This window comes from Peromyscus leucopus, chromosome 22, assembly GCF_004664715.2.
Source record: "Peromyscus leucopus breed LL Stock chromosome 22, UCI_PerLeu_2.1, whole genome shotgun sequence".
Lineage (NCBI taxonomy): Eukaryota > Metazoa > Chordata > Mammalia > Rodentia > Cricetidae > Peromyscus > Peromyscus leucopus.
Window position 1 is genome coordinate 19,328,560 of NC_051081.1, and position 22,629 is coordinate 19,351,188.

At 40.2% G+C, this 22,629-nt stretch overlaps 1 protein-coding gene across 1 annotated transcript in view; it reads left to right on the top strand.

Moving 5' to 3' along the window:
* Srbd1 (S1 RNA binding domain 1) overlaps window positions 1-22,629 on the top strand; it is a 180,757-nt gene that overhangs the window by 99,436 nt on the left and 58,692 nt on the right. Inside the window, 2 exon segments of the mRNA XM_028893161.2 lie at window positions 4,175-4,266; window positions 8,799-8,881. Coding sequence (XP_028748994.1) covers window positions 4,175-4,266; window positions 8,799-8,881 — 175 coding nt within the window.

Here is a 22,629-nt window from a genome sequence, read left to right on the forward strand (position 1 = left end):
ATGCGAACTTTTCAGCGGAGCAGAGGTGTGATACATATATTTTAGGTAGACAAAAAGGAGTCACATTCTTAGGAACACTTAAAGACACGGTCTGTATTAGTGGAGGAATCATACTCTGGCTGACTTTTTTTTTTTTAAATCTCAGTAACTACATTTTTATTTAAGTAAATTACTTTTGAATTAAATTCTTCCACTAACATAAGGAAGCAAGTAATTTATTTGAAAATCAGAGGAAACAGCAAAGCTATTTTCATATTTGGAAAATGGGGACGAGATTCATGCTGAAGCTTGGTGTAGCCTTTCAAATGACTATGAAAACTGTTAGTAACTTCAGGAAAAACTAACAAACCAACCTTTTCTTATGAAGCAGATCTCACTTTAAAGAAGAAAGCACAGGCACCACATTCTCTTTACAGTCTGAGTCACTACGACAAGTGTTCACAAGACTTTCTCAACATAAAGTCTGTTGTGTTAGAGCTGAGAGATTTTTCAATTCTGAAATTGAAGTATCTCTTTAAGAAAAGAATCAGCTGTTGATTTATGGTGTATTTTAGATAACTAATATCATAGACTTTTACTTGAGGAATTAAAAATACAGCATTTTTACTTAGAGAGTTTTGGGGGAAATTTTTTAGTGAATTGAATGTAATTGTTTCTATATTGTAGGTATGTGATCTTCTAGGTTACAGAGGTGTGGCTTGATTTTTTTTTTTTTTAAACATAAAAAGACACAGAAGATCCCAAAATAGTGTTTAGGTAAAATATTTCTAAAATTACTTATTTAATTTTAGAGAACCAGTATACTAACATGCGGAAAGGGGGAAATGGAACTCCATGTCTTCTTCTAAAATATGCCTTTATATATTACAAGCTCAAGATGTCAAATGTCTCCATTTATGTGTTTGTCTTAGCTGTATACTTCGAAGGACCTTCGTAATAGTGTGAGATTCTTAAAGCGTTAGCTCATTTGCAACTTTCTCACCTAAAATTCCTTCAAATAATGAGTTTTGGTTACTCCTGTTGGCTTTATGGTCAGCTATATAAACTAATCAGATTGCTATGGTATTAAGGCTGGTTTATACTGGAGAGGAATTTACTTTTTAAATAAAATTCTCAGTACATCCTTACACATGATGCTTTTACAAAGTTCAATGTTATTTTCTTCATATTTCTGAATTTTACAGACCACTGGAATAATTTCCTGGAGTTGACTGGGAGACTTCCATTGAACAGAAAATGCCTGATAAATCTGACATGCATTCTACTGAGTGTCTGCCCTTGAACTTGAAAATGGAAAAGTGGGAGAGGGGCATTATAGTTTTGTTCTTAGCAAGTTCTCTTGGTGAAATTGTCACCGGTCTGGTTTGTTTTGATTTTAGACATATACACATCTTAGGTCCATGTATGTTTTATATTAGAGTAATCAGTGTTGAGGTTTATCTGTTTATCTAGATTATTTAGCTTTCTGACCCATAATTAGTACTTGACTATTTATTGGCCCATACTATTCAGTAAGTATGGCATATGAAATTTTCTACATTTTGTATTGATTTAATATTAATGTTAATCTAAGATCTTTTGGTGCAATGTGTCACATCTGTTTTGTATTCCTCTGTTTAAAAGAAGTGGCAGTATGGAATTTAAAGGAATATTTATTATCTGAGTGTTTTTCTTTGCAACAGTTTCCCCTAAGTTTATTGAGAATTATAACCTCCAAGAGACAGTGAATCACTTGGCAAATTCTCAGGTACCCAGCTACTAAAGGTCACAGTTAACTAAAATTTTAATTTACCATTTAAGTTCCCTTCACTTAAATAGCTATAACTTTGGAAATTTCTGGAAATAATATAAAGTACATTTGTGGAAAGGAAATATTATTTCCTTTCAATAATGGGTCCAGGCTGCATTTCGTTGATTGATAATTTTTTTAGAAAGGACTTCATTAGGTTAATGTTGGTTGTGTTGAAATGGTGCTTTTCATAGCTGGTTACTGGATAGTGTTCTCCAGTGGTAGTTTCATGACCCTTTTGGAGACCATGGATTTCCTTAAATAAGCAGTGAAAGCTCCAACCCATGTTCCTAGGGCACAGTATGCATAAACACAAGCATCTCACATGTAGTTTTAAATAAGCCTACCTCTCTGTCTGGCCATTCAGAAGCCAGGTAGGGAAGCGCTGCACTGAAGCTGAAGTCCCCCACACACTGAGGTTCTTCATTTTTAGATTGTATTTATTACTTTGTGAGGACATGCAGGCACGTGTGTCTTGGCTCACTGGTGAAGGACAGAGGACAATTTTCAGAGGCCAGTTCTCTGCTTCTACTCCCTTTCTCTGGGAGTTCTGGCGTTGAATTCATTGAACTCGGGTTGGTCGTCAAGCTTGGTGACATGCTTTTATCTGCCGACCCATTTCACCAGCCAGCGTTTCCTTCGCTTTATTTATTTAATGCTGCGTTTTGTCTTTGATCATCATGTAGTAGAAGATGAGGATAATCTAGATCTTATGTTGGAGGGAAAAGCACAATTTTCTTTTAGTTTAAACTTGGTCTCAAATTAAGGAATTTCATATCTTGGACATACTTTAGATTCTAAAGAAGCAAACTCAGTCTCTCTTTGGGTCAGGTGAAGATGGGGGGCGGGTATGAGCTCTTAGGGACCTGTTGTTAGGAAAGTGGATCTTAGGAGAGGTGCTGGCAGAACTGGGCTCTCATGTTAACGAGAGCAGTGCAGTCCTTAGCAGTTCCTCGGTTGTGATGGTCCAGAGCTCACGCTTGGGGACAGGCGGTTAGGATACAAACCCCGTCCAGTTGTTCATCAGCTGTAACCGTGACCACATTGCCTGACTATAAATAGACCTGACTCGCCAGTGAGCTTATTTCCATGGAGGACTTGGTTTTGTGCTTCAGCAGAAGTTTGCTTTGCTGCCTCTTATGCTCTCCTGATTGTGGCGTCACTGAGGAACGAAGAGCAGCTGTGCTTTCCAGCTGCAGTGCTCCTGATTCCTGTCTTCAGACAGTCTAGAGCAGTGAGAAGAAGTTCTCAACCTTTCTAACGCTGCGACCCTTTAACACAGTTCCTTACATTGTCGTGACCCCCAACCATACAATGATCTCATTGCTACTTCATAACTGTCATTTTGCTACTGTTAGGGATCGTAATGGAAATGTCTGATATGCAGGCTGTCAGGATATTTTAACCCTAAAGGGGTTGATACCCACAGGTTGAGAACTGCTGCTCTAGAATAATCTCAAGTATTAGAGACTTACAGTTGTCACATTTCAGTCAGGCGTTTTCCATTTGATTTCTTAGGGTTTGATTATTAGCAAAGGGCAATATGTTAAACATTATTAAAGTTTGTCCCAGATGGCTGAAGTGGAGTTTGAGGAACCCAGAATGAGAGAGATTGCTAAAAGAATAAAAATTAGACTCATGATTTACCTGGATGGTCATGTGACAGAGCTGAAGGTCTTTTGGGTGCTGAAAAGTAGATGGTGTTTCTTAGCTTTTATGTCATAAATAAGCACTCCATTTTAAAATGTTTGATGAACCATATGCTGTCAACCACTGTAACAGTGGTGCCTGTGAGATTGTTCTCACTGTGGTTTATAAAGTACTTGGAGCCACAGAAAAAGGAAGAGGGTGATCTGTGTGGTGCATTGATTAAGTAAATGATAAACTGACTGCTTGAATTCCTGCCTAAAGGGAAAGCTTCAGGTTTCCTGAAGGGATGGTTCTGAACCCTTCTGAAAGGGAGTGGTAGCCTAACTGACCTTCCTTGTTCATGTACATTGCTAACTAGAGCCAGGTAATAGCAACTGCAGTGTCATGGCAATGGCTTCTACTGCATGTTCTCCCATGCACATAACTACCACACCTACGACTGTATACTGCCCAAGATGCTTAGGGTGCTTGACGCAGATGGAATTCATAAATGCCAGTCAAAAATGCCTCCGAAACACAGGAGACCTAAGCCTGTGTACTTGCTCTGCAGAAATGCAGATAACCATATCTCATTGCTACTCTTTATGGTGGAGTAGTCGATACTGTGGGTTTTGCTGACCTCTGCAGAGAACACCTTGCCTTGGTATTTTCTTGTAATGCCTAGTTCCATTCATTTATTCTCTCGGGCCAGTTGGAACGTTTGGAAAAAAGTATTCCCACTTTCTGTCTTTTCAGTATTGTCAGTGAAGCAGGCGCCTCCATCTACAGCGTCAGCCCTGAAGCCAACAAAGAGATGCCTGGGCTGGACCCCAACCTTAGAAGTGCAGGTGAGCAGACATGCTCCGTCACAAGGCATGGGATTATGATAGTCTGGATTTGCATATGTGACCAACTAAATATCTTACATACCATGAAAATGTAAAAGATATGCCACATGTATAAGACTTGGCACATTCACATGCATTATACTAATACCAGGAATTATGAAAAAACACGAGGAAGAGTGCTCTTGCGTTTTTAACTACCTCTCAGTACTCTAGAATTAACGAACATTTAACACAAAAGTCTTATTAAAATTAAATGCCAGAGTCAATAATAAGGAAAATAGAATTCTTATAAAATAATCATTATAGCGTTTTCTTGGCAGTAAGTAGCATAAACACAAAAACGCACTGCCAGTGTGTGAACGTACATAGACTTTTGTTTTATTGCTAAAGGCTTGGCAACTGGATATTCTCTCTCGGCCTCTGATTGAGGCTGTCATGGTAATGCACTGCCTTAAAAAGCGTGTCTTTCTTTTATTTGTTCTTGATTGTTTTGATGTCTAGGACGTGGAATAGTTAAAATTTTGTAATTAAACATTAAAATACTTTGAGACATCCTGAGAAACTAGTTGGTATAAATAAAATTTTAGAGTGGTTTTCTTTGGAATGGGGGATAGTTATGCTATTTTCTTAAAAATTAATATTTTAATTTTTGTCCTTAAATATTTTCACTGACTTTAGGCTTTTTTTTAACTCTATACCTGGAAATATTTTTGCTTTGATCCAAAGCTTAAAAAAATTTCTTTTTTTAAATCTGAAAGACTCTGTTGCTTCTTTTAGATAATTGTTGAAATGAGACAGTTCCCTGGTAAACTGTCTTCTCAAATCGTGCTTCTTCTGTGATGGCTCCCTTGTCACAGTAGCTCAGCCTCCTTCACTTGCTGCTTGCCTTGGAACAGTGCTAGTGATGACCACGGTAGCAGTGCAAATATCAGTCTTCAGTGTGGGAGCTGCTCATCCTCATCTCTCTTACCCGGTGTGCAGGAAACATCAAATTGGGTACTTTACCAAGATTATTCTTCCCACTTTGCAAAAGGAGAAATTAAGGCTTAAAGAGGGTATACGTTTTGTGAGTGTCCTTATAATATTTATATGTAGAATTTCTGAATAAATGATAGTTTTATTTACTTTTAAAAAAAGGGTGAAAGATCTCTCCACGTTGGCTTTATCTTCCAACAGAGTGTTAGAAAGAATACTTTTGCCATAATTTCTGGGAGGATATAGTCCCTTTGGCCTTCAGACTGCTAAAGAAACTGCTGTTTCTTCCTAAGTACTGGCCCATGCAGGTGCACAGGTGTGCTAGAATTATAGTAAAGCCAGATTACGGTGTCCAACAATGCCCTCTGCAGAGAGAGGGTTAGAAAAAGGCAATGAGTAGCATGAATCTTTAAAGGTTCTTATTAATAAAATCAAACCTGAAGCCAGGTACTGGGGTCAGCACTGGAAGATCAGAGAAACAGAACAGGCCACAGCTTCCTCACTTTGGCAGTTCCTCAGCTGATCCTGTTTCCTCAGACTGGAAGCCTCCGAGTCCTCATCCAAATGGATCTCAGCTGAACTGCTGCTCGAAAGCCTAAAAGCTTAACCAGCCTAGTTCCTGGTTTCCATGCTTTATATACCTTTCTGCTTTCTGACATCACTTCCTGGGATTAAAGGCTCGCGTTGCCATGCCTGGCTGTTTCCAGTGTGGCTTTATACTCACAGAGATCCAGGTGGATCTCTGCCTCTGGAATGCTAGGATTAAAAGTGTGTGCCACCACTGCCTAACCTCTATGTTTAATATTGTGGCTGTTCTGTTCTCTGACCCCAAATAAGTTTATTAGGGTGCACAATATTTTGGGGAACACAATATCACCACATTTCTCCTTTTGTCTGAAATTAAAAAAGCTTATAACTAATACAAGAAAAACTATATCCAATAAATATATACAATATATAAGTCAAGAATTACATTAACACTGTCTAGTCCATTAACATTTGACAGATTCAGACAAAAAACTCCATTAATATATAATCATGTCCAGTCCATTAACATTTGACAAATTCAGACAAAAAAAATTTCATTACTTATCCTATTTAAAACAAGTAGTTTCTTTTAAAAGTAGATTCTATAGTTGACCTTTTATCTTATATCCATATTAACAATGCTCTGCCTACTCCGATTACTCTGATGTCAAAGCGTACCTAGCTGAGTCTTCAGTTGTAACAGACTGCAGGTATGCCTTCCTTTTATCTCAGCCTGCATCTACATAGAAAGTGAAGAGATTTAATATATTCTCAGGATGCTCAAGTCCTCAAAGTTTGTCCATGAGGAAAACAGTCAAAGAAGCTTGGAGTCTCCAGTCTTGGTTCCTAGGACCGACTTATTTTTTGAGCCTTTTTTTTTTTTTTTTTTACCCAACATCTTGCTCTTCCCTGGTAATTTGTGCCCAGGATGATTTCTTACTTCATTTCCGATCTCAGCACCTAGGTGTGGATTTTACCTTTAACCCCTTTTATACTTTAGATATAATTTCTCCCCAGATGAGTGTGATTGAAGTTTGGTCCCTGGCATGGCAATGTTGATAGATGATTGAACCTTAGAGAATTGGGGCCTAGTCCTGGGTTGAATCAGAAAGCTGTCACCTTCAGAATGGGCAAACACTAGTCTCTAAGTGAGTACATTTTCGTAAGAGTGTGTTCATAAGTGTCACACCATGTTCTTTGTCCCTTCAGCATGTGATGTTCTTCTCTTTCCTCCACATCATAATCCATTCAGTCCTCACCAGAAGCCAAATAGATGAGGCAAATCAATTAGGCTTTCCAACTCTACAACTGTGAATTGAATTTGAATGAGCCTCGTTTTAAAATTAGTGACCTAATGTCAGGTATTTTGTTATAGCAACTGAAAACAGACTGATATAAATCCTCCATAAATTTGCTGTGTTGGATTATAACAGAATTGTAACATTTTATAAGCATTAAAAGGTATCTGAAATAACCTTGTATTAAATGTGTGTGTCCCTTCAGTAAATACATTGCACATAAGAAGTGTTAACATTGAGTTGATAGAACTAGTAGATTTCTGAGTTAACACAGGAGAGTGAATATTGCCTTCATTTTTTCCTTACTTCTGAAATCCTAAAAAAAAAAAAAAAAAAAAAAAAAAAAAGACAGAAACATGAACAAATAAAAACAAAGGCTAAAAGAGTGAGATGAGAGAGCAGCAGCAAGTTTTGAGACCTGAAGCCCCACCGATGAGGCGTCAGTGAGCCAGGCAGCCCAACCAAGTTGGGTCTTACGATAAGATAATAGACCCACAGCCAGCTAGCCAGAAGATTGGGGCACACCACTGATTCAGACACTGCTGTGGAGCACTTTGGAAGTATGTTGGGGAGGGTAAAGGAGGTGTCTAAAGGAAGAGGGTTGGTTGAAAGTCTGTTTCAAAAAGTGATGAAAGCCGGGCGGTGGTGGTGGTGGTGGTGGTGGTGGTGGTGGTGGTGGTGGTGGTGGTGGTGCATGCCTTTAATCCCAGTACTCGGGGACTTCTCCATGTTAGATGGCATATTTAACATGTTGTTTTCAGCAGTAGGGCCTGAGGTTGCGGAGAGTAACCAATAGCTTTGGCAATAGCCTGTGATGTTTGGAGGTGTCCATGGGGCCCCTTTGGCCAATGATTCAACAAGATGTAATCCCATTCTTGGCACTGGAGGTTATACTTGGTGACAAAAGATGTCTTGGCACATTGTCTCCTCTATTATTTGGTGACTCCATTTAGATTCCTTTCTTAGATATAAGTATTTTAGGAAGCTTCTACAGCAATAGGTTTCCATACTTCCAGGTTTCTTGATCATGAATTGTGATGGTGTGGATTAGAGCCAGTAGGTGGATTCCAGAGCAGACTCTGTATACCCTACAGTCATATTTAAATCACTCAAGTGTATTTACTAGCCAGCATAACATGGCTGTCTTTTTATAACATTCTAACATCCATTTATTACTACTAAGAATATTAGATATGTCTATTGATAACAATGCAAGGTTATTTGAAGCAAATTCTTTAAAGCAAGAAGCACTCTACCTATGCTTTTTTTTTTTTAAAGAATGAAAAGATAATTGTGTGAGAATTGGAGCAAAATGTTTTGTTATTTTTCTGAATCTGTAGTCCTTTCTATGTGTGTCTTAATAATGCCTGGGAGTCTTAGCCAGGTGTGGTAGCTCATGTCTATAATCCCAGCTTTTAGGAGGCTGAGGCAGGAGGATTATCATACCCACATAGTAAGTTCCAGGCTAGCCAAGGCCACAGAAGGAGACCTTGTCTCAAAAATAATAAATAATGCCTGTGCTCGTGCTCCTGGTGATATAATTAGGTCTGAATATTACATTCATTCCTTTTTGTGTAGAAAAAAGAGAGAACTTTGAAATTTAATTAAATTGGAAGTGGGCACTAGAGGGATAGGATTAAGTGTTTGTATCATGAGGAACTAACCTAAGTAATTATCTGAGTACTGCTTTTCACATTAAGTCATACTTGTTTTCTGATTCTGTTTTTTCAGTTTCCATAGCAAGACGTGTTCAAGATCCATTAGCTGAGCTAGTGAAAATTGAGCCGAAGCACATTGGAGTTGGAATGTACCAGGTAAAGCAATATGGATCATTTAATTTTTGGAATCCATCAATACAAAGAGCATGCTTAAACCTGGCATTGTATTTAACCATTACTTGGAAGTAGATTTTCATTTTCAAAAGTTTTACAGTTGATAGGAAGGTAGTTAAAAGTTGCAGCTATCAGGAAAAGAGAGAATACTTATTTTTCTTGTCTTAATTATTTTTAAATTAATTTAAAGGTTTAAAAATTAGCTGTAGTCAGATTTAAAGACTTTGAAAACATTAGGCCAGGCATGATGGTGTAAAAACATTACAACTAGATACTTGATTTGGAGAGCTGGTCTTTTCAACTCTGTTCTAAAAATGGAGGGAGTGTGGGCCATTGGGCTGTGTGGCTCTTTGTTTAAACCAGAATGAACTCTTGCTTGTTTCTGGCCTCCCGGGAGAAGCCTCTGGTATTTACTGTGACCTTTTCGGCATTCATTTCTGTTTAGTCATTAGTAGTTTTCAGGTTTGACCCAGAACAGTCTAAAGGCCTCTAGCTGTTGCTCCAATGTCGTCATCATTGTGGTTTTTGTAGATACTGTATTTTTCAATTCTTGAGGTTGCGTGTATGCACTGAATGATTGAGGACAGCTGTAAACCTTGACCAATTGGAGCCATGGTGGCATAAGAATGGTATAGAGAGCTTACGTATATGGAGGCCAGGAGACTCATGTCAAAAGTATTCTCCTTTTTGTTGAAATTCTTTCCTAAACTGTTTATGTGATATGTACTTGAACTCCTAGCTACTCAGGAGGCTGAGGCAGGAAGAGTCCTTGAGTTTATAAGTTCAAGCCCATGTGCAAGACTTTGTCCCTCTGCACCCCCAAGTAGTCCTTGTTGTTTGGTTTGGTTTTTGATACAGGGTTTTACTGTAGCTTTGGTTGGCCTGGAAGTCAGTATGTAGCCCAGGATGGTCTCAATGTCATGGCAATCCTCCTGCCTCAGTTTCTTAATTGCTGGAAATATACGCAATCCTGGCAAGAAAGTACTTCTTAGATCTGAAATACAATCTGAAATTTCCCACTCTAAGTTTCATGGGATTTGAGTGGTGCTACATTATATTTCTTTTCTAAAGAAGGATTATATTATTATGTCATGAACTACCAGAAATGGGAGAAACTCTAGAAGTCATCCAGCTCCACCCTCTTATGTAACAATATGCCACAACCAAAATGCTGTGCCCCAGAATCACACAGTGGCAAAGTCTGGATTGACATGTCACATACACTGAGACTCCACTGAGAGTAGTAGCGTCTTGTGCTAGCTGGCGGCAGAACTGACTGTATTCCTGTGCTGTTTACTGTTGATTGGGTGGAGAGAGGTCTTTGAGATTCCTTATACACTGGGCTATGTCTGTATACATTTCCAGAGAGGACTAATAAGGGAGAAAGGTGTGTTATTTTGGTGGGTGACACCACCTAATAGATTTAGAGTATAGACAATGAACGGAGAAAGGAGGGGGAGGCCAGACAGCACAGGCATGCTTCTTTTTCCCTGCTTTCTAGCCACCATGAAGTGGGCCACATTGCTCCACCATTCTCTCCTGGTCACGATGTACTGAAAGTTCGGAAACCTTGAGCCAAATAAATCTTTCTTTTCTTAAATATAGTTTTGTTCAGGTATTTTTCACAGTGATAGAAGTTTGACTAACAAAAGATGTTTAACTGGGCTTGTTCATTTGGATACAATAGTCATTACGGCAGCACTAGAAATACTTGGTATCTAGAGAGTATAACCCAGTGTTTTGTAACGTATGCAGATGAAATTTTGGAACATCTGAAGGTCATAGAAAAGAAATGTTTCAGATTTGTGGAACCCAGGGAGCCTACCAAGTCTTTGACATTAAAGCTGTCTTTAGTCATTCGTAGAGGACTAGCCTCAGGGTTGGAATTCAGAAATAGTCTTTAGTGAGTTTATTCCTACAGCACCGAGAAGTCACAGGAGAGTTTTAATCAAGGTAATGTCATGGTTTGTATTTTTAACCATTGACTTGTTGAGTCTGGTGAGAATGAATGAAAGCAGACAAGGAAAAGCAGGAAGGCTAATTAAAGTAGCTGTTAACTGGCCCACGTGAGAGATGCTGCTGCTTGGACAGCACTGATGGCAGTTACCATGGAAAGGAGTCAGTTTTGTAGGGACTGCTTGAAGTAGGGGGAGAGAAATTGCTGAGGATTGTTCAAAGAATTGTTCTGCTGTATGTTTTATGCCTTGATAGAGACACTTTATGGATAAAGATCATTGGTTCCACCTTGAACATGTTGGTTTGAGATGCCTAGGAGATATCCAAGTTGTGGCTATTTGTCTAAGAGAAGTAGCCATGCTAATTCAGAGTGCACATAGTTTAACAAATAACGAAAGTGATTGAGGTGCTAGACTGAACCACTGTGTTCTTTAACTGCACTACCACTCCAGTGTATCCACACCCACGTTCCATGAGGTAGCAGGAAAGATATGTGCATGTGAGGCTGTACCCAGGGAAATGCACATTGCTGTGAGTAGCCACAAACATAAGGAGTCCCATCAGTAGGTGGAACTCAGGAAATTCTGAAAGATATTAAGCATGAATAATGGTATAATTATAATATAATATAATATAATAACAGTATATTATATAATAATAATAATAATAATAATAATAATAATAATAATAATAATAATAGAAAAAGCCTGGTAAAGCTACAGCCCAGAACACATACAAGTCATTTGTTACCACAAAAGCTTGAAACCAGATAATGTGTTAGGGAAATTATTTGCCATAAATTTATATGTATTGCATGTTAATTACATATTTTACTTTTTAAGAGTTTGGATTATTTCCTTGCTGATTTGTAAACATTTATATGTTGGTTTATTTGAAACATTTACACAAAATATCTAAAGAGCCTGTCCGTGGCATGTCACCATTTAAAGTTCAGGCTTTTGAGCCACATAAACTTGCAAGTGCCTATTAGTCCAGGTACTGGAATGATTCATAAGAGTTCAGAACTTCCCTAAGTACCATAGCAAGGCCCTGTCTCAACTATAACAACAACAACAACAACAAAATTCAGGTTTTTAAGGAAGATTTATTAACATGAGGACTCACTCTTGATGTGATGTTTTCAAGTTACACAGAGTTGGTGATACAGCAGTAAACTGAGTTTCAAAATGCAGCTGTGAACTTTTGTGGAAGAAGAAGACAATACCTGGTAGGCTGGATATGATGAGAAATTTTCAAATTGTCTGTAATGAATATGTATTTTACTGTAAAATACATATGCATTTCTGTATCCCAGCCTTTGGACCACGTAATGTTAAGTCTTCATGCAATGTATTTTCAATACAGTTATAGTAGGCCTGACTTTCTTTTCATTTGGGTCCACTTTGTGATTTTGATGTAAATTTCATCCTGACTTAAAACACAAGAACAGCCAGATAAACATTGCTGACTGAGAAAATGAAAGGTGTTCACAGAAGTTCGATGAACTAGCAGAAACTACAGTGTTATTCCAGTGGAAACTGAAATGCTTTTGGTTTAATGGCAGCTAAGATCCTTGCGGCAGCGCTCCAATTCTTGTCTGAGAAAACGAGGAGAGTTGATTTTAAAAACACATGCCTGTCATTATTTCTGGAGAGCAAGGCAGCCAGTGTGGTCGAATGACAACATATCCTTGATTGACCCCTAAAGACTTTGCTGGAAAGTGGCTTGGTGTTGCTCCCAAGAAAACACTCCCAGGCGAGAGCAGGATGACGCAGGGCTTCCTGGGCTGGGCGCTGTGGGATGTGGGCAATGATGGCTTAACTTGGCCTTGTCATACCCTGAGTTTCAGTTTAAATAAGTTGCATTTACTGGTTCTTCTTTCTTCTTGGGACTATGTTCTTGCACTTTCCCACTCATTAGCACTTGGTTTGGTCAAGTATCTGACAGTGAAGTTACAAGGACTCAGAACAGCCCTCTTTCCTCTTCTTGCCCTTCTGTTAGATCATTTCGTGATGTTCCAGAATGAAATAGTTGTGCAAACCATCCTTAGTCCTCACTCCTGAGGATGACCAAGAGTCACTGTAAAAGGAAAGTCACCTGACCATGGCACTCCATGTCTTTTTGGTAAAACTTCACAGGTAGCAATTTGCATGTTCTCCTCTCCCGCTCTGTGGGATCAATTCTGGGCACAAACAAACAAATAAATCAAAACAAAACAGGCAGCTCTTCATGGAAAAAGTACGCCAGCACTTCCAGGTAACCTGCAGGGCTGCTAGGTGTGATTTTGTGTAGGTCTGTAGAGGTAAGGCTTCTCTTCTTTTTGGTGTCATTTGCTTAGCTATTTTAAAACACATTTGAACTGCTGAGTAATGTGTCATTGTAGAGTGAGACTCTTCTGAGTCTACCCATAGTTATCTGGGTGACTTGCTTAGATCTTCACTGTTATCATTATTAGCACTGACACTCAGGCAAAGGAGAAACAGAGCACTTCCCAAACCAAGGCACTAGCCACTGTGCTGAGTGGTTTGTATCAGCTTGATGCAAATCTAGAGTTATCTCAGTTTCTTCAGCTGAGAAAATGCCTCACTTGGACAAGACTGTAGGCAAGAGTTCTTGATTAATACTTGATAGAGGAGGGCCCAGCTTACTGAGGCGGGGCCACCCCTGGGCAGGCAGGTGGTCCTGGGTTCTAAAGAAAGCAGGCTGAGTATGCTATGAAGAGCATGCCAGTAAGCAGCACTCTTCCCTGGTCTCTGCTTCAGTTCCTGCCTCCAGGTTCCTGGCTTGGCTTCCCCTAATAATAGACTGTACCCTCTGAGCCAAATAAATGCTCTTATCCCCAGGCTGCTTTTGGTCAATCACATGGTCTCAATCACAGCAATAGAAACCTAACTAAGGTAGACACATAGGTAAATTTCCTGCAGTCTCATCCTTGACTAGAGCAACTTGACTTTCAGTCAGTTTTTAATTTCTCATACATGTGAGAGGTAAGAGTTTTATTTTGTTTGTTTATTTGTTTGTTTTTTTTGTTTTGTTTTGTTTTTTTTCGAGACAGGGTTTCTCTGTAGCTTTGGAGCCTGTTCTGGAACTTACTCTGTGGCCCAGGCTGGCCTCGAACTCACAGAGATCCACCTGCCTCTGCCTCTTGAGTGCTGGGATTAAAGGCGTGCACCACCACTACCCGGCGAGGATTTTTAAAATATATAATCAGAAAAATGATCTTCATTTTTCAGTGAAAAATGAAAAAAATTACTATCATTGGTTGTATTTGTTTTCATAATGCTAATATAGATGTTTCTCTTTGAGACCTAATCTTGTACAAAATTCAGTAGTCTTTAGTGCTTGCTTTGATACTGTCTTGAGAAAATGTTCTACTCATAAACACCATCTTCTGTGAATTTTATGATTAAACATCATTTCTTTTGCTTCCTTGGTAACTTGTAGAGATTTCACCCAGATAGACGGTTAAGATTCTGGCATTCATTTCCTGGGCCACTGATGTTCTTCAGAGTAACGTCATATCTGACTACTCACCCTATACTTGAGCTTTATAGCGCTCCCCCTTTCTCTTACTCTGAAATGGTCTGAAATATAAATGTTAGGGTTAAGCAGGAAAGATTAAAAAAGAAAAGCAATGAAAAATAACCCGATTCAGACCGTGCTCCTCAGAGATTGGATTTTGCTTGGTCTGGGTTGGGCCTCACATGGCAACAGTTTTTTGTGACTCTGCTATCCAGACCCTGTGGGACCCCCAGAAGCTGCTCAGGATTGCCATAGAATTGGTTTAAAGTGCACATCCTTGTGTCCTTTCAAGACCTATAGGATAGGAAATGTAGGGGGAGAGCCTTACAGCTTGCTTTGTGGGCTTAGGTTTAGGAGCCCTGATCGGTCTCTAATGCTTTTTGTTTTGGGTGGATTGTAACCCGTGGAGGGCTTGTTCAAACGCAGACTCTGGTTCAGTGGGTTTGGGGTGGTCAATGAGATTCTATGTTTCCAAAAAGCACCCAGATCATACAAGACACCCTCCTCAAAACCTCCCAGGCCCCACCCGAGTGCTGCCGAGTCAGAACAGGATTTTCCTAAGACTTCTAGTATCCTGACTACACATTATGATGTCTGTAATGTTGCAGGGTAATCGGGAATTGTCATCAGGCAAGCCAAGCATTGGGGGAAGCAAACAGTGATATTATATGAAGCATCACGAGAAATAAGTGGGGTCCTAACTTAAGATACACCTCATGATTCTTGTTGGAAATGGAAGGAGGGGGAGATGAGAAGGCTTTATTGAGGAGTATTACGTTCAAATTAAGGAGGACTTTCTGGTCACAGAGGGAAACCACAGGTAACAGTAGTATACTGCACACTTTGGAGAGAAGCAAGGGTCCGACTGCTTTTACCATAAAGAACTGATGTTTGAAGAGATAGAGTTAACCTGATGCAACATTGCACAATATTTACATTTATCAGACATCATCTAGTACCTCATTAATATGTACATTTTTATGTATTGGCAATAAGTTTTCAAAATATAAGATTAATATAAAGAAAATTCAATGCTGACCATAACAAGAATAGTTTGGCTAGTGTTAGAGGAAGAAATCAGCACTTAGTTCAGGACTGAATGAGAACTGTACATGATAGAGACTCATTTACAGATCTTTAAAGGTCAGAACTAGAATATTTTTTAAGTGTGACTTGGAGGAGGGAGAAGTTGGGGACTAAGGAGGGAGGAAGCTGAGTATGTGAGGAGACACATCCAATAGCCTGAGCAAGGAAATGGACTTGAAGAGTTTGAGAAGCTCATGGTTGTGGCTCATGAGAGGGATTGAACCCAGGGCCTCCCACATGCCAGGCAAATGTTCTACTATCCACAGCCACTTGTACGCACACACGCATCCGTGTACACACACACACACACACACACATACACACACACAAACACACATGCACGCACGCACGCACGCACCACGCACACTCATGCATACGTGTGCACACAAGATACATTTTATCAAACTCCATTCAGGCAAATGTATCCTCTTGTTTCCCTTCAGCCTTACATTTTGACCCTTAAAAGTTTTCATTCCGTTATGTTCATTTTACAGGTTAGTTCATCTCTTTGATTGCAGAGGTCTACTTCTGTAGCTTGAACCATTTCCCATCAGAACATTGACTGTCACAGGGGTGTGGGGGGCGGGTGTGGGTGTGAGTGTGCATGTACATGCATGCAGGTGCTTCAACCTTAGCACTTCGTCTCTTGAGTATTGATACTCATTTCATTGAATAATTATGGCCAACTCTTTAAAGACACTATTTTAATATTTCATAAATAGCCATCTCATCTCACATCCCATTTTAGTAAGTTATACTGGGCATATTCCTTTTTTAGAGCCTTATTTGTTTTTTTTGTTGTTTGTTTGTTTGTTTTTGGTTTTTTGAAACAGGGTTTCTCTGTGTAGCTTTGCGCCTTTCCTGGAACTCACTTGGTAGCCCAGGCTGGCCTTGAACTCACAGAGATCCGCCTGGCTCTGCCTCCCGAGTGCTGGGATTAAAGGCGTGCGCCACCACCGCCCGGCTAGAGCCTTATTTGTTAAGACCTTAAAGACCTGAAGGTGTTTTGTCTCATTCATATAAAGTCTACACTGATTTTGAGCTTTGCTGTTTTTCCCCACTGAAGATTTCAAGCCTTTGCATTTAGTTCATAGTAGGTGGCTGGCCTTGCGAAAGCTTTGTTTACATGCCTCTAAATGTGATTTGTCCTAAAGCTGAGGTAGTGACATAAATGACTAATGCCACATTTTTTTGTCTCTTTGTCATAATAGAATTTCATGTTCAGTACATGGAGGCAATACTTACTAATTAACCTTTTAAGAAAGTAATTCTTTCCTTACTAAATCTGCCATTGACCCAGTAACCTGGGGTCATAAAATGTCTTCTGAAGATGTTTTATAGCATTGTGTGCCGTAGTCTCGCCTCTGTTCAACTCCATATAATAAACACGCTAAGCTTCCGGGATGCCAAGGCTTCGCCATCAGAGAACCCAGACCACCTCTTCCCAGCGTTTCTGTCGTCACTCTGTTTTTCTTCATTCCGTCATTGCCTCCAATCAGGCCAAGTTCAAGTTCCTGGAGGCTGAGTAAGGGATGGGTAGAGAGGTTAAGATAGGTGTGATTTTCTCTGCTCTTAGTTAGCCAGAGAGAATCTTGCTGGGACAGGGAAGAGCTGGTTTGCACAGTCCAGCTCCTCTGTTTTCTGTGTCTTAGAGAATGACTGGGGAAGGAAGGGTTGCTGTTGATGAGGGAAGTGAGGTTCTCACACACACACACACACACACACACACACACACCTCTTTGTTCTTCCCCTCTGAATACTCATCTCTCTCCACAGAAGGACTTCTTAACGGGATGGAAGGGAGGCGTGCCGCTGTAGTGTCAGGGACCAGCCAGTCAGTACTTCTCTGGACTTTACCTACAGTGTGTTTATCAGAAACGCCTTCATCGCAGCGGGCTCACTGCAGTAGGGCCTCCGTGTTAAAGCAAACCTGTCTGTCAGTAGAGAAGTTTATTGGCTCTCTTAACTGAGCCTAAGAAAGGTTTAATATTTTGAATTGGTTGGATATGGACAAATAGTATATATACACTAAACTGCCTTAAGATTCCTCTAAAAATGCTCAATTTGAGTATTTATATAGATACTCTGTTTTGCTGAGTTTGGAGATACAATTATGTCTGGGTTACTGGCATACCATGGAGCATCTTGAATGCAATTTTTAACTTAGGTAAAAAACTATCTGCAATATAATAATATTCATGGGGTGGGGTGGGGGCTTGAGAGGCTGTTGGTATAGTGGTATACATGCCTCACATGTGAAATGTCCTGGATTCAGTTCCCAGCACCTTAGAGGGAGAGTCGAAACACAAGTACTATAAGATTATAAATTTATACTAGTTAATTCATGACTGAGAAGAGAGAGATGTGTAAATATGAAAAAGGCCACTTCTGAACTGGGTATATAAAACTGTATATTTTGAATTTATGGCATCTAGTACATTCAGAAATGTTAATCATAACTTTGTATGCTGAGGGCTGTTAATCATGGTCCTTAAAAAGACAGCACCAGTAATTATAATAACTTGAGATTCCATTCCGTCTTACATCCAAAGGAAGGTCTCATCAACATAGTGACAGCACACATTAAATCCATGCTCCTATAGAAAAGACCCAGGTGTAGAGGGGTTAGAGGAACCATGAACCCTATGTCTGCAAAGTGATTATAGTGTGACACAGTGCAGGAGAGCTGGCCACGCTGAGTTATATAGTGTGAGTTCACCAGCGGCATGCGACACTACCAAACCCATCTTTTGTGCATAGTTGCATTGCAGTATCTTTCCGGTAGTCAGAGAGGAATCCAAAGGATTCCCAAAAAATAGACTGTGAATTTATGAAAGTTTTCTTTCCCTCTCAACTCGTTTCAATCACATTTGCTAGCAAGACAGTTCATTTGCTAGGAACTGTAGAGGATTCTCTTTTTCAGTCCACAGGAAGGAAAGCATCCGTTGCCTGACATTTTAAATAACTGACTTTAGGAAACACCTTTGCTTGGGGGTGAGAGTGCTATTTGCTTGATGTAGGACACTGTTAACTAGGATGAGATTTATTTTGTAATAATCACTAGCAGATACCCAAGTTGTTTGTTGTACAGTTTTAAAATTGTATGCTAAAACCTGCATGCTTTCAAATGTGTAATTGATGAAAGAGAAGTCTCTCCTGATGTGTCCAAGTCTTTTGTTAGATTATTTATTTGGAGTAAATGGGCCCAGAAGGTATGAGTACAGTTAGGTTTTGTTGGAGGGGCATAGACTTTCTGAGGCATGATGTGCAAGTGAGTGTTTTTAAATCTCAGAGGTGTGATTATGTCATAACAGCCCTAACCTCCAGGCTTGCTTTATTACTTTTATTAAAACAAATCTGTATGGGGGTGCTATGTATATTTTGGTGATGAAGGAAATGAGGTGGTTAATTTATTATGTGAACAGCACTTTCAACTAACCGCAGCATGATTCACTGAGAGTGCAGTGGAAAAGCCCAGCTCTGCAGACATGTCTGCTGTTTGATTTGTGGACCTTAACTTTCAACACCAGAGCATGAAGTTTATCTACAAAACAATTCTTTTTTTCTGTAATATTTTTGTCTAATTTTAAACTTGAAATTTTCCTTCGTTTTATTGTGAGCACTTATTAAATCTAAACCAAACAGTCCTTGCCAATGACCTCAGGGGAAGGTGGGGCCGAGAATCCATGTGTGGGGCCATTAAAAAAGTGGGTAGCATATCTTAACGGTTTCCAAGCCCCCTGTGTGTACCACAGAAGAGGCCTTGGTGGAATAAATTGACACCTCCAGGCTTTAATAAATGAAGATAACTGTGTAGAATCAGACAGGAGTTGGGGGAAAGTCAGGCATCTGAGGTCTTCCCCTTCCTACTCGGCATCCGCACACAACTGCAGTGGGAAAGTCTCCTGCCAGAGCCCCTGACAAGTGGGCATTTGTGGCTGGAGGGTGCTTGTGGGAGGAGCTGAGAGCCTTACACCACAGAGGTGTGTGTACTACTGAGTGAGGTCGGAAGAGGACCTGAGCATCTAACAAGCTCACAGTGCATATAAAGCTCCTGTTGTGTACTCATAAACAGCCATTGAATGGCCAAGAAAGGTTGTTTTCTTTGGAGCTGAGCCATGTCCAGCATAATCTGGTGATGTGAACCTGCCTAGAAGGTGAGTGAAAATAGGTCATCTTTCCAGGGCAATGTTTGAAAGACTCTTTCATTTTCCAGATTTGCCCAGTAGCACTCATTTATAGACAAAAAAAAAAAAAAAAATCAGTCAGGCATTATAGACAAGAAAAATGAAGGCATTTAATATCTGTGACATCACCAGTTTCCATGAAGTATGAATAACAATCCCTTTTCTAGTTTGTCTTGTTTTTGGAAGCTAGCAGACCACATTTCTCTTCCGAGTCCTAAATTTACTCCAGAAATGATGACTCCATGCCATACTTTCTGGGGAGGGTTGGCACTGGCAGAGGAAACATCATTCGTGGAGTTGGGGAGCATAGAGGGTAGTGGAGGCTGCAGTGTCTGTAAGCGTGGACGGGAAGGCTGCGGGCACCTGGACAGGAGCTGCTCACGCAGCCAAGCCAGGCCGTCCTGTGATCGTGCACCCAGACCTGGGCAGGCAAAGGCTGACATACCGCTATGTCTGTCAGGAATGACACAGGCCCAGCTTGATAGAAATGTAATCTTAAAAGAATTTGGATAGTAGGCAAACTTGTTAGCCATACTGACTGGTTCTCTCCAACTCCCATGTCTTCTCGATAGAAGAAGACAACCATTTCGGACAAATAGTCTGGGAGAAGTCAGTTGTGGACTGTATGTGACCCAGTAAACGTGGACTTCTCTTCATAATGTTTTTTGCTACATTTTAGAAGATTGAGATTTAACAGTTATTCTTGGGAATTTTTTTTGAAGTCTGGTAGTCTTACTTCTCTAGATCCCCACAACTCAGTGCAGAACATCACAGCTATTTCTAAAGCCTGGGTCCTGGAGAAGACTTGATTCCTAGCACACCCTCAGTTCTTCTCTGCCCCGCTGGGTCTGCTTGCTTAATGCGAGTCTTTGCAGTTCTTTCTGATAGGCTACAAGTGGCTTCCTGAATAGTTTGTCCCTTAGCCCCCTCATTCCAGCACCCCATATGGTTTGAAATACAGACAGGCTTTTTAAAGAAGTGATCCAACCATCATTTATTACTGAAATTTACAAAGATATGTGTTAACAAGTTTAGGCAGCTTTTTGGGTTTTTAATATCCAGATTGGTGGACGTGGTAACAAAAGTTAGCAGCGTTAACCGCCCCGGCCCTGAGCTGACAGTGGAATACAGACCATATCCAGCTGTGTCTGCTCTAGGCTCATGGCCTGAAGTAAATGTCACCTTATACTTGAGAGTGAGACAGGCGGAAAAGCTTTGTGGGAATGTTATATTTGTCATTAAGTTTGTAAAAGGAAATTTGAATTCTAGGTTAAAGTTCTCGGTTAATCATTGTATCCGGGGCACTATGTTCATTGACCTATGCCCATCTTTGCAGTTGAATAGCTTCAATTCGGGGTGTGTTTAATCAAAATTTCCCTGAGAGCTAAAATTCTTACACAGACAGAGCCTGTCTTAAACTTAAATCACGTAAACATTCTCATGGCACCATCCTCATTTTAGTGTGGTTCAGTGGAGAGAACACAGCCTGGAGGCATCATGGCTTTACCTTGCCATGTCTGCTTGGGGAAATAATTTCACTTCTTCATGCTTTGTTGGAAAATTAGGATACCTATATGTTTTCTAGAAGAATGTTAAAAAGACAAAGAAAAAGTAGACCTGAAAATGCCTGAAGGTTCAGCAATGAAAGTGCTTTTGTTTCCTAGGAGACATTAAATAAATTCCATGCACTTTACAATTCTTTAGCCTTTTTTGTTGTTGTTGTTGTGAAAGTCCATTTTATTCCACATATTTATTCATATGCTAAGCTTATCAAGTATTCATAAAGTCACTAATGTCAAGGTCGCTCAGCTCATACTGGCACACGTAAACATGTTCATTCCTGTCTGCCAAAAGGGAGGACCTCAGAAGCTGTAGGACAGACTTCCAGAACAAAGGACCAGAGTGGCAGCCTTGCATGGTCATAATCCAGGAATGAGGAAGTGAGGCCTGAGCTGCCTCTCACCAATAGTAGGAATGGCAGAGTGTCTTGCACAGGGAGAGATAGGCATTTGGAGCTGAACTGGAGCATGCCCGTGAGACTTCTGTTAGTGATTAACTAGAGACTTTCATCCAAGTCTGTAGTGCTTTACTTGTTATCCGTGTACATTTGATTCTTCTGTTGTGGTTCAAATCCAGTGTTTAAGTTGACTCACTCTACTGGAGGTGGGAGTGAAAGAGAGTAGAACGCTTGAAAACAAACACAGCCGTTACAACAGAAACAAACTCCCTAGTTCGCTGGGACCCACGATCCGCTTGTGCCTTGGCAATAAAAAGCAGCTGTTTGTTTGTTGACAGCCTGCCTTGCCGCTCCCATAATCAAGCTGTTTCTAATCATGTAATTACTAGCTCTTTGGTGTTTGAGGCTTGTTGTAGATTTATAGTTGGTTACATAACGTTTGCCAAACGTCACCGTTTAGATAAAAAATTAGTGATTCTCCTGTAGTGATTCTACTGAAATATGAATGTGGGTTGTAATAAAAGAAAGATGCCTGAAGAAACTTGTGGCATACATTTGAACCGAAGGGAATGCAGAGGGGCTTTTAATGCATGTTTTCTGAGAGTGGTGGTAGTAGGGGTCTCACTGCTTACCTTCCTGAGGACCCATCGCCCATCTGAAAGGCATTCGGTTTCTGCTTACACAAATGTCGTTAGTCTGCACACATTCGGACAGTAGGAAAAGTTTGTTCTGATCCAGAGGCCATCTTTGCTTGCCCGATGTCTTTTTGACATCTTCCCCTAGAACACTGTTCTGATGGTGAAGCCAGGAATGAACGGGAATGAAGTTAAATCAAAGTTCTTTGTATCTGCAATGATGGTTCAGCCCCCGGGGTAGCTTTACCAGTTGGAAAGAACCTGAATGTGCCTCTTACTGTCGACAACGTTTCCAGGCTGTTCTATAAACAGCCTCTTGGCTCTGCACTGCTGGGAGTCCCATCTGACGTGAGGAGGCTCTGTGCTCTAGGAAGAGAAGCCAGGGAG